The 12,306-nt window shown below is 41.7% G+C and overlaps 1 protein-coding gene across 1 annotated transcript in view; it reads right to left on the reverse strand.

The window, feature by feature from the left end:
- The window catches only part of rxfp2a (relaxin family peptide receptor 2a), a 28,343-nt gene that overhangs the window by 8,294 nt on the left and 7,743 nt on the right, over positions 1-12,306 (reverse strand). Inside the window, exons 3-12 of the mRNA XM_086176968.1 lie at positions 10,055-10,138; positions 9,832-9,937; positions 7,947-8,018; positions 7,217-7,288; positions 6,724-6,795; positions 5,572-5,643; positions 3,254-3,328; positions 2,821-2,892; positions 1,516-1,587; positions 190-264 (exon numbers count right to left, since the gene is read on the reverse strand). Of these exons, the coding sequence (XP_086033094.1) occupies positions 190-264; positions 1,516-1,587; positions 2,821-2,892; positions 3,254-3,328; positions 5,572-5,643; positions 6,724-6,795; positions 7,217-7,288; positions 7,947-8,018; positions 9,832-9,937; positions 10,055-10,138 (772 nt within the window). The remainder of the gene's footprint in view (positions 1-189; positions 265-1,515; positions 1,588-2,820; positions 2,893-3,253; positions 3,329-5,571; positions 5,644-6,723; positions 6,796-7,216; positions 7,289-7,946; positions 8,019-9,831; positions 9,938-10,054; positions 10,139-12,306) is intronic.

Raw genomic sequence — 12,306 nt, forward strand, 5'->3', positions numbered from 1 at the left:
CATAGGCTTTTAAATTGCAATTTACTGCTCTTGGTGAGCAGAGAACTAATACTGTCTGCATGGCTTTTTAATTATAGTTAGGGAATGCGTTACCACTCATTAATACGCTGCGGTTCACGGATGGAAGTGCACTTTAAAGAGAAAAAGAGGCGTTCTGCATTGACAGGAAACTCATCGGTGGTTACTCACAGTTTCAGGAGGGATTTTGAGAGGCTCTTAAACGTGTTTCTCGGCAGCTCCCGGATCCTGTTGCTGGAGAGATTTCTAAATCAAGTGGAAAAGGGGGAAAAAGAATGATGGGAGGGTGAAACAAGAAAACAGCCGCTTAGTTATTGATCAGTAGGGACTGATAGAGTCCTGTCCAAAATTTCAAAAATGAGTAGATTACAATGACACGGCCGTCATGATAATGGGATTTTTTGAGAATTTGGTCAAACTGTTTTAATCATCACATAAAGGTTCATTTCTTTCATTTTCTATACCGCTTTAACCTACTTAGTGTAGCAGGGAGCTACTTGCTAACTCATATGATAACATGTGGTATTCAGTTGCAGTCAAACACAAAGGCCCAAAATGAACTGATGTACTCTTCACCATTATTGATAAAATGTAAATGGATGGTCTTTTTCAGTTTTGTTTTGTTTCCATTTTTTTCAACTTTTTACCTTTTTTTTCCAATTTTTTTCATTTTTTTTCCATTTGTTGGCTCCTTTGAAAAAACATCTAATGTAAACAAAAAGCGTCAAACTTTGAAACATACCGTTTATAGCAAAAAAAATATAGTGCTGTTGTAATATTTTACATTTCGTTTTCATCTTTTCTTTACAATAATGATTCTTTAAGAATGTGATAAAACATCCCGGGATTCTGATGAATTAATAAAGTGTTTTATTACATTTCACATCCACAAACTCCATATAAACTAATGCTGGACTGACAGCGGGGCCGGTGCAGAGGCCGTACTAGGTTCTCTTGGGGCCCAGGGCATACATTTACTACCCCCCCCCCCCCCCAGAAGGATTCATCACAATCACATAATGAATAATCTGATTATAACAAAAATAAAGGTGAACATTTTTATATCTAAAGTGCATATTAGTATCATAATAATCAAAATAAGAATATAAAACTAGCTAAAAGCCACTTTCCTGTTTGTCCAATGACACTTCACTGCAAACTCTACATGCTGTCGCTGTCGCTGTGATTCAAAGTTGTTCAGCGCCCCCTTGTAGCTTGCCCCCCCCCCCGCCCGAGAAATTGCTTGTTTTTTGTTGCCTGTTAGGAATCGGCACCTCTGGGCGGATGTATATAGCCAATATTTTAGATTAATTGGGGTTCCGCTTTTGTTTTTATCAAAAACTCCAATCAGAAATTCTCCATCTTTATCACATTGCGGTAGCATTTTAGCCTGCAGGTCCCTGGACAGTAATTCATTTTGTGACAACGCACACGAGCGTTTCAGTATGCACTGAGTGAATATTCCAAGATGCAAACAAAACGCGTGCAGTAACTCACAGATCGGCCAGTTTCCACAGCGACTGGAAGGTGTTCTCAGGAAGTCTCCTGATTCTGTTGTTCATCAGCGACCTGAAAAGCAATTCAATGCACTGAGAAAAAAAAATAACAAGGCGCTATTTCTTTCATGAATAAACCTTTGCAAAGAAAGTCTTCAACATCGAACGTGTAACAGTTTAACATTGTGCTGAACAAAGACGACTGTGACGGGAGCAAAATCTATCAATAAACTGAAAGTGTCTCTGTCGACTTCTTTTCAGATTCTTCTGCCATCCTGACAAATTCCTCATTCAATTGAGAGCAATTGTAAACTTTTTAGAGGCCCAACACACACACCCACACACACACTCACACGGCTGTAAGGGCTGTGGTTACTAAAGGCCTGAGCAGTGGGAGTTTCTAAAATCAGGAATATAAAAGATTGTGGAATATGGCATGAAACTCGCTTGGATTGTGAAGTTTGTATTTTACCAAGGACAAAATGATAACAATTTTTCCGAGAGCTGATTCAAAAGCAAGACTTGGACAAAAGAACGCCTAATAACATCCTTTCTTGCTGTTTTGACAAAGCGTGTCAAGGCTGCCCGTGTCTCGCACTTTATCGCATCTGTCCTAAAAAAGCCCTGGATGTCGATGCAAACCCAGTGACAACACATTTTTTTTGTTTCTGCACATCGCGGTTTCAAGGGTTCATTTGACATCTGTGGAAATTTAAGTATATATGTTGTTTTAATTGTTGTGAAAATATGCTAGAAAGCAGTCCCAAATTCTGTGTCCACGCTGGGTGGAAAAAGTTCACTCTACATTATTGATCCCTAAATGCTCAAATTAATCAGGTTTATCTTTTAGACGAAACCCTCCTTTCTAAAAATGTCATACAGTTACTTATACGAGCCGATCCCTGGTCATTAAGGGTGCAAGGCCTCGTTCGTGTGATAATTGTTGGTCACTGCTTTTGGAAGCGATGCAGCAATTATATCCTTGTTCGGCCCATGTCTCATTAATTTGTTGTACCAGACGGGCCAACGGGGTACTCATTGATGCTTCTGCCCTTTGGAAAAATATTAAAAGAAGGTGGATCTGTGTGTGTGTGTGTGTATTCCACAGGGTGCGATAGCAAATATTTTGCCAAATTTAGTGGCTTACGTTCAATCGGATGGCGCCCCAGATCACTCATATATAGTTTCAGACCTGAACTCGGAGACACCAGCCCGAGATATAAAGTTAACACCTGGACATAAAAGCAATATCCCTTTTTGTTCCCGGTAAACAACGCGGTGCATTTTATAAAAATGGGATACTGACAGAACTTCCAGCTTGTTGCACGTCTTCAAGATGGAGGAGTTGAGAGTTTGAATCAGGTTTCCCTCGAGGTCCCTGCGAGAGCAAATTCACAAAACACAAAGGAACCCCTTTGAGATCATTTCTGAATGTAAAGCAGATTTTTTTTTTTTTTTCCGAGATAAAAATGACACCAAACTGTCAGAGACTCGCTTTGTCAGTTTTAAAAATGAAACAGATGCAGACGCCGAGTAGCAGCAGGCAGCTAACAGACGAACAAAGAGAGCCGCGGCTCACAATGCACGGTGGAACTTGGGGGACGGGAAGGGGATGGGAAATGGGATGGCAGTTAATTTCCTCACAATATCAGCGGTATGAAAGATATGCAAAAATCACACGGAAATAAAATGATTTCCACAAATCACACTCACGCAGGATACATTCAGAGCAGACTCACAGCCAATCCAAGGCAGGCATGTGTTGGCAGAAGCTCGGATGTGGGAGGTGGTGCAGCGAGGTGTCCACCATGGACCTGCGGAGAGGAAACACTATCAGGATTTTTGTGCAAATGAACAGACGGGACTTATTGTTTGAACTTCGGCAAAAAAGTGTTGATCGGCGCCAAGAAAATGAGCTCTAATCTGATGATGGAGAAAATGTGAGTGGCGGGAAGGAATGACCACTGCAGCTAGAAAAACAGATAGAAAAAGGAAATTACATTAATAATATCAATATTACTAATCTCACTACATCAGCATCTGGACTGAAGAAGCCTTTTTCATGAAAAGCAAATGTGAAGCAAGTTTAGTCGGCGGGTCTTTTTGGGGTTGTCAGCAGCTGCTTATAACATGTTTGTAAGGATTCTAGCATGATTATATAAAAACCCGGAGGTTTTACTGTGGATCGGGGTAAACACGTTACGTTTGTTTTTTTTTTTTTGTTTTTTTTTAATAATATTGGTTTATTAATGGCCTTGTGTGTGAATACGTAATACTACACACGGAAGGCAAAATAAAAACATATGAAATGCATTGCATGCGTGTCCACCTAGAATTTAGAAACATTTCTAATAACCAAGGGTTTAGTCGTGCGTGCACTTTGATCACTCAACTCTGAATAAATGAAATGGCCACTATCCTTTTCATTCATTCATTCATTCATTCATCCATTCATTCATTCATTCATTCATTCATTCATTCTTTCATTCTTTCTTTCTTTCTTTCTTTCATTCATTCAATCATTATCTACACCAGTGTTTCCCAATCAATGCGTCGTGAGATATCATCAGGTTTGTCGTGGAAAAATGCCCACTTTCACCTGATTGGTCTAAAAATGGTTCATTCAATGCAAATAATGTGTCTTTGTACGTCTGTCTATGTGGGCAGCGTGCAGTGACAGGCAGAACAATGAAATGCTCTTCCACCAGATGGCAACAGGTAGTGAACCTGTGTATCTGCCTGCCGCTGCTCAGACGGTAGAGTCATTAGTGATGCTTCGAGTAAGACGGCGGCAGTGATACGCTGTGGATAAATATTTGAAAAGAAAAAGTACTCGCAGGACATTGTGGCCCAGATAAAGGCCCAAGTATAAGTAGTGGTCAGAAGAAAGTAAATAAGGTGAGCTCAAGACAATACAATGTCAATATCGGCTTTGTGTGCAACCAAAAAGGGCCAGTTTTCACATTGAGTAAGTGAATTGAGACTACAGTGTCATCCTATTTCATTAAAAGCAGTTTTGACATATTTATTTGGTGGTGCGCCGTGTGATTTTTCTAAGGTAAAATGTGTGCCGTGGCTTAAAAAAAAAGGCTGAGAAACACCGATCTACACCACTCGTCCTGCACTCGGGGTCGCAGGGTCATTGGGCGAGAGGGAGGAACCAGTCGCCTGACGTTCACACATCTGGTCAATTTAGGTTCTCCAATGAACCCATGATAGTCTTTATTGATCCCATAGAGGGGAATTCAATTGTCACGGCAGCATTACAGAGTAGAAAAGTGTCCAAACAGTAATGACAGAGAAGAAGATGCAAATATAGGATATAGATACAAATGAATGAGACTATGTACAATATAAGCACTGAAAGCGAAATATGAAAATATGAAAAGAAACAAAATGAAAAGCCTCTTACAGGGAATGGCTCGAGAAATGACAGGCGTGCAAGTAGGAGATGTTGGTAGTAAAAATGAAATGATAATGAGTGAGATTTGGACTCTGAGAGTAAACCGGAGAACCCCAAGAGGAAACAAACACAGACATGGGCAAGAACGAGATCCCCTGTCGAAAACCAAGAAGGGACCTTCCAACCAGAAGGTCCCTGCTTGGACGCCAACCACTGTTCCACCTATGCTGCAAGTTAAGTGACAGATGGGAAAAAATGAGGCAGACACGGGGAGGGAAGGGGACAATTCTTCTACTGATGAATGGATTCTGTCTCCTCATCAGGAGATATATGAAACCCCACAACAGCCAAACAGAGCCGCTTCATATTTACAGGGCTTTTATCGCGAGTATAAATACTAGAGAGCTGTTCAGTGAAATCAATAACTGTGGCAATATCTTAATGGGTTCTTCCTTGTGCAGCCACCTCCCTTTCCCCAAATAGGTTTTGAATATGTGCCAGTTTTTGAGCGGTTCTGCCATCAGGCAATGTCACGGAAAGAATAAGCAGCTTTGTTGATGTAACAAATCCCCCTCATCTCCTTTAATTCAGAGCTTTTTAAGGACATCTGACGTTGGAAATGAATCGCAAAAGGAGATTTGGAATTCAACTCACAGGTACATGAGAGAGCGGAGCCCCGTGAAGGTGTCCTGGGACAAGCTGCTCAGCGGGTTATGGTCCAACATCCTGGCACGGAAAAAATCAGACCATGAATCCGCCTCATTTGAACTCAGACATTTAAACCGGGGAACAAACATTCAGAGGTAACGGGAAAATCAATCCGAAGCGCCATCAATCCTGACGATTCCGATTGGTTACTTCAATACATCCCCTTCGATACATCAACAACAATCGCAGAGGCAGTGAGCAAGTAGCAACAGACAATCTGAAAGTGCAGATGTTTTTACAAGGATTAGGATTATACCAAAATACAGATAACGATAAACAGCACTATAAATACGGTCAAGAACGCTCTCGAAAGTCAGCGTACCTCGACTGAGTTCAGCTTTACATAAATTGACCTGGATTTGTTCACGGAATTGCATGTCTTTTTTTTTTTTAAATACAAATATTCAAACAGTATAGATTTTTATTCCAGTTTTCTTTTGTTTAGCAGCTGATGAAGTGCTGCTGCCGCTTCTGGATGTGTTCCCCAGGCACTACAGCCTGTCCTGACTGATAGCGGTCGCTCTCCACGGCGAAAACAAGCCAGTGACTGCAAACTGTAAATATATTCAATTTGGACGAGAGGCCCTGCCTCCGCTCAGCAGATTAGTGGGTCTGTGTTTTAACACGCTGGGCTCGGGTTGTTATCGCTATCCACGAAACTAATGGCCACTCGGGGACTTTAAATAATATCCGAAACACTGACGAGCCGGAGCTGGCCAGCACACAAAACGAAGATGAGCACATTTTCCCTTTGCTGCACGACGCTTACTTCACGAGAACCAGGAGACGCGCGGCCAACTCATTCGGATAAATCAAGTTCTCGCAAATCTCTATCTCTCCTTGCTGAGATGGTCATAAACACATTCAGTCATATTTGTTTTCGGAGTGGGAGGTGTAACAAAAAAAAGACTAAAGGCCACATGCTAACGCTGACTATAAATGGACAGACAAGGCATCTTTTTCTGAAACTATAAAAATGAAAGTAGGTCAAACAAGACTGCAGATGAGTGGACAACAAACAAAAACTCTCACTGTTAAACATAGTGCGTGTGTGTGTGTGTGTGTGTGTGTGTTTGTGTGTGTGGGGTGTTTACTCACAGCCATTGCAACTGATGGAGATCCCTGAACACGCCGGGACTGAGCAAGGATATCGAGTTCTCACAGAGAAACCTGTCAGAAACAGTGAAGAGCGGCGACAGAGGGCTTCTTTAAAATACGTTTCCGACCCTTTCTACCATTTCTGAATGTTTCTGATGACATCATTTACACGTCATGCAGAAAGTGTTTTGAGTATTGTTGAAAACGGCTACAGACCGAACGGCTCTACCACTGACCCGACGTATGTGCTCTCATCAGACAGAAATAACGTATGTATTGAAAAAGCGGGTCCTGTTTTTTTGTTTTTCCAAAACAAACACGAATGTCAAACATGTCTACATCGAGCGATCACGAAGCTCCTACTAAGTTTTTATTTCTTTCCTCTTTTTCCTTCAAATCACAACATTATGTCACGGGCTCGCTTGAATTGTGCATGATTAGCAAAACGTGTCGAGGAGAAGATGGATCTCATGGCCGTTAGATGATTACTCACAGTTTCTTCAGGTTGAACAGGCCGTTGAAGGCATGTTTGGAGATAAACTGGAGGCTGTTGTTCTGCAGAAACCTGCGAGTGAACAAATGAGCAATAAATTGTGTATACATGGATGTTTCAAGTACTTAATTACATTGACATGTTTTGGGGAGAGAGTGGGAAGGAACTGTTACCATGGTGATATGCAAATTAATTTAGGTGGATAACCATAGAAGTTGCTTCATGATGGATGGCCATGACGCATAATATGGATAGAATAAATGCCATGATAAACATATTCTGAGACCATTACTGTATAAGTACTCTTGAAAACAATGTTTATTATTTCCAGTCAGAAGCTGAAATAACAACTCAATAATAATAATAATAATAATAATAATAATAATATATTATAAATATAATAATTAAAGAATACCTTGTCTTGAAAACACAACCTATTGCCCATATTTGAGGTGTCTTTTTTTTTTCACTGACGTAAGAGATGCAGCAATGCAAATTTCATTGTACCTTTGAGCAATGATAATAAAGGTGTTCAAACATTTATTCAGTCATTCATTCATGCACTGCATATAATAATGTGTAACAGACAAACTAATCATATGTGGAGTGTGCTTCTTGTTCAAAATATTGAAAATCGTAAGCTTTGCAGTTGCAGCCAAATGATATACAGGTAATACTGCCTACGTGTACCTGCTGAGTATGTTGGGTAAAAAAAACACGAAACACTTACAGTTTTTCCAAGGAAGTATATTCGGAGAAGACAGAATCGGACAGAACTCGGATCTCATTGCTCCTCAGGGAACTGAAACGGAAGACGTCAAATGTCACTATTAAAAAAAAAAAAAAGAAAAGAAAGGAAAAACAAGGTACATTTTCATGTACCTTTTCATAAACATGTTAAAAGGCCTCCAGACTGAGAAGGGAAAAGGCCAAAGGTATGAATAATTAGAAATAATAAGGTGCCCTAGAAGGTTAAACCATCGCTTTTAAAAAGTAATCTTTTCATGGCAAAAAAGGGCATCGGCTGTCAGAGGAGGCAAAGTAGAACTGAGAAAAGGTCTCCTGTGACAGGGACAGTTAACTACGTGCACGGAGGTAGAATAGCGTTCTGCCGAGGAGACTTCCTGAATCTCCGAGAAAACTCAAACGGATCGCGTCTGTTAAAACACGGCAGGTCTTAGGAGAAAAACTGAATAACATAAGAATTAATAACAGCCGTAAATGTAATGGGGTTAAAACGTTATCTAAATGCAATCTAGATGGAACACAGTGCAGTACCAGGAGTACGTGTGGCCTGACTTTCAAAGGTCACATCTAGCGTTCGCGAGAAGAGGGAGATAATCTGGAAATAATGATAGTAAAGGTCACTGTGGAGAATTTCAATATCCCAGTATACATTAGAGCAGGGTCTCTGTAATTTAATTGGGTCATTCGACAAACTGATCTAACACCAGTTACCTACTGAGAAGTAAAACATTTAAATTTTGCAAAAACTCCATGATGATATTGGTGCAGGTACTAATTACCCTCCGAAGGAAAAAAGTTATTTCCGGTACTAATTGGTTCGGCTCAACGCTAAATCAATATCAGCGTATCCCTGCGCCTGCTGACTCAGGTCTGGAGTCTCTGTCAGAGCACGGGCCGGTACCTCGGAAAAGGGAGGGAGCTGAAAATAAGAGCGAGGAATAATGGCTTGTTTAATGAGTGAGCGACCCCAGTCTGCAGTCATTTGAGGGGAAAAAGGGGGACACCCCTGATTGAAGCAGAGGCCTGGACACGTCTCAGACAACAACAGCCGGTCCTCTCACCGACGAACCGAAAAGGAATGTTTGACTTAATTGCACAAGCGGGCCTTACATGGCCGTTTCCCTGCACAGAGGTTGAGATGAGTGTCGAGACATGATCGCAAAATGTCATGCTAAACCTTGTCGTGTAAAGTAATTCATTTCCTTTAACTCATTATCAAATGTCCTTTTTAAATGATGTATAAATGCCTTTTATCCTTGAGTCTGATCGTCATGACACGTCGGTAAAAATGATTAAAATCAGAAAATCGCGCAAAAGAAGATCCGCTGTACTTCTGGGTGATGCTTTATTTCAGATTTCAGTGATATCATATTAAAACGTTGTGGGAAACAAGCTGAACAAACAAATCTTTTTAGCTCATCTGTCATGCCAGGAGGCCACCTGTAGGGTTGTGGAACTCAATCGTTGAATTGTTTCGCTTATTCGACGATGAACTCGTGTAGTCATTGCACGATTACACCGCCAGCCTGAGTAAACAAATGGCGCTGAAAATACAGCCCTCTCTGCAAAGACTTTGAGGAAAGTTAACACAGAACAGGAGGGTTTGGCAACGCGTTACAGAAAAAAAAAACATTTTAGTCATCTGCCATTTAGAAAAAAATTGTGGTAATTAAATTTTATGCTGCTTTTAGATCCCTCTGCTAGATACGTGGTTGCTGCAGGAAAAGTTGGCAACAATCAACAATTTTTTGATTGACAATTTTTTTTAATATCCGTTTCATTCTTCAATTCGCCACAGTTGAAATTTGAAATCAAAATGGCCTCCACAGACACGGACACCCGGAGGATGTTTTTCGGAGGACACTCACAGCCAGGTGACGTTTGGAGAGAGTTGAGGAACGTCCTGAAGGCCGACGGCCACGCACTCCATGTCTGTCCAAATACAGTCACACTTCTCTGGATACAACTGCAAGACTGAACACAAAAAACACAATTAACACACCTTCAACAGCATATGCACATATACAGTATGTGTGTGTGTGAGTGTGTGTGTGTGTGTGTGTACTGATGTAATTAAACACACTTACTTACAGCACTCATGCAGGATGTCAGTGTCCATGGTATAAGTAACCGGAAATCTTTCACCGAATAAATCCGCCCACCCTATGTTGTCCCCTGCAGAGTCAAACAAAGAATATAATCAACCGTGCAGGTTCATGCTTTCATTAGGTCCTTTTCACTGCTGGAAATGTGAAAACGTATTGACAGAGGACCTGCGGAAAGCACAGCGCTGTTTCGAAAAACTAGTCAAGCATCTCTCAAGCAGATGAATTGGTGCGTCACGGCGTGCACCGCGGCCCCGCAGACAAACCCCGGTTCATGAGCCGACCGCCTGAGACTCGCCCGCGGTCGTCATCGACACACGAGCCAAGTGACCCGGAGCCGGGGTGGTGGGTATTTAGTCCACTGCTTTTGTTGGATCACCATAACTGACTGTTGTTGTTTTGCCCTCCAAAATAACAACACGAATCATTCATTCGGTCTTTGAGAGCCACCAAAGAAACTGACTCTAAAATGAATTAACATTTCGTGTCTTCCTTTCATTCATTCGCTCATTATCTACACCATTTATCCTGTCATCAGGGTCGCTGGAGCTTTTCCCAGCTTGTCACCGAGGGAGAGACGAGGCTCGCAGGGCCACGTGTAGAGACGTATTCACTCTGGGGTGAAACGTCTTCAAGTGAAGAAATTCAATTCCAGTTGCCACGACAAATATCGACATGAAATCACCGGGACCTGAGTGACCGAGATCTTCCACAGGAATTCACTCTCTTACTCACACGTGGGAGGATAAGATGTTTGTCCCACAATGGGATGACAGAAGAAACCTTACAGCTCTGATCGATATTTAGTTTGAACCAAATATCAGCATCTTGGAAAGTATCTTCAATCAAGCCGTCGCAGATTTTGCAGACGAAGGCAAAAATCCACAATATCTCCCCGGAATTGTATGAAAATGTCAAAAGCCGCAGAAGAGTTTAATGGATTCTGGACAGGCCAGATATGATCGACCTCAATCGAATGTTATTGAAAAAAAAAAAAAGCCAAAAAGTGTTTGTCCAAGAAAGCAGCGGACAACCCTTGCCCCCGCCGGCACAGACAAACAGGTTGGGGGCAAAAACGAAAATTAATGAGCCTCAGCTCAAATATAGATCTTATTTAATAAAAGACAGATTTCTCATCTCGAATGGAACGCAGAGCTTCAACATTTCCTGTCAAACAGCCTCTGTCTGACTGGAGGCCAGCACATCCTGTGTGCACGTCAGCCTCCGCTCATCACAAGCAGCAGCTGAATGCTATCGCAAATTTAAACCAATAAAGATAAAAAAAAAAAAACAACAACATGTGAGCGATGTGGAGGAGGTGTCCTTTTGTAACTATCACGCTGAGCTATTTCTGTCAAATAAGCAAATAATAATTTCTCTGTTATATTTTGTCTCCACCACTGATAACGTCCACTGTAACTGTAGTATAATAGCAATAATCCACCCCCACACATACACACACACACACGACTAATATCTACAAAGCCCGGCTACAGCAACAATTCTTCAGTTTTATTCTTGTTCTGCCCTAAATCTGATACAAATTTGGAACAGGCTCGCTCCCTTAAATCATGCACAAAGTTCACCAAGATCAAGATCGCTCATAGCCCATATTTGGGAGGGTGGGGGCGGAGGGGGGCCGGGGAGTCGAGTCCCAGACAAGTTGTGAGATGCTAGATAACCACACACCGTGAGTGCGTGTGGTGTGTTTACGTGTACTACTAAATGTCGTCGAGCACGCGGCTACGCCAACGGCAGGGCTCCGATGTCAAGCCCACCGTCGGGACGGAGAGAGACGATGACTCAGTTTTTGTGAGTCACTTCTTATTCCAGCACGAGCTGTGAAATCAACCACCTGAGCGGGGAGATTAGAAAGGGGACGACTTCGCATGAGGGAAGAAATTGGGATTCAGGCAGTTCAAGAGCGAGGTTGAGTTAAAACCTTAAGCAAATTAATAGGACTGTGCTGTGTCTGAAGTTTCCCATTGCTGTTTGAGAAAGGCACCCAGAAACTATATTTGAGGCCTGAAACTTGGAATTTTTTTGTCCTGCCAGCACCGCAACCACAGTTTTCATTTTTGCTATTTCTGCATCTAATGATATTCACTGCCTGGAAGTCAATGCCTTCAGGATAAGAGGTTCATCGCTTCTAATGTCTAATTTGCTGTTAAAACCCATGTGTTTACTGGAGGGAGAAGATCTCTATGCCTCAAGGAAGGCAAGAGATCGCCGTTGAGA

The sequence above is a fragment of the Fistularia commersonii genome, chromosome 29 (genome assembly GCF_037954325.1).
Source record: "Fistularia commersonii isolate RoL2024-O1a breed Wild chromosome 29, RoL_Fcom_v1.0, whole genome shotgun sequence".
Lineage (NCBI taxonomy): Eukaryota > Metazoa > Chordata > Actinopteri > Syngnathiformes > Fistulariidae > Fistularia > Fistularia commersonii.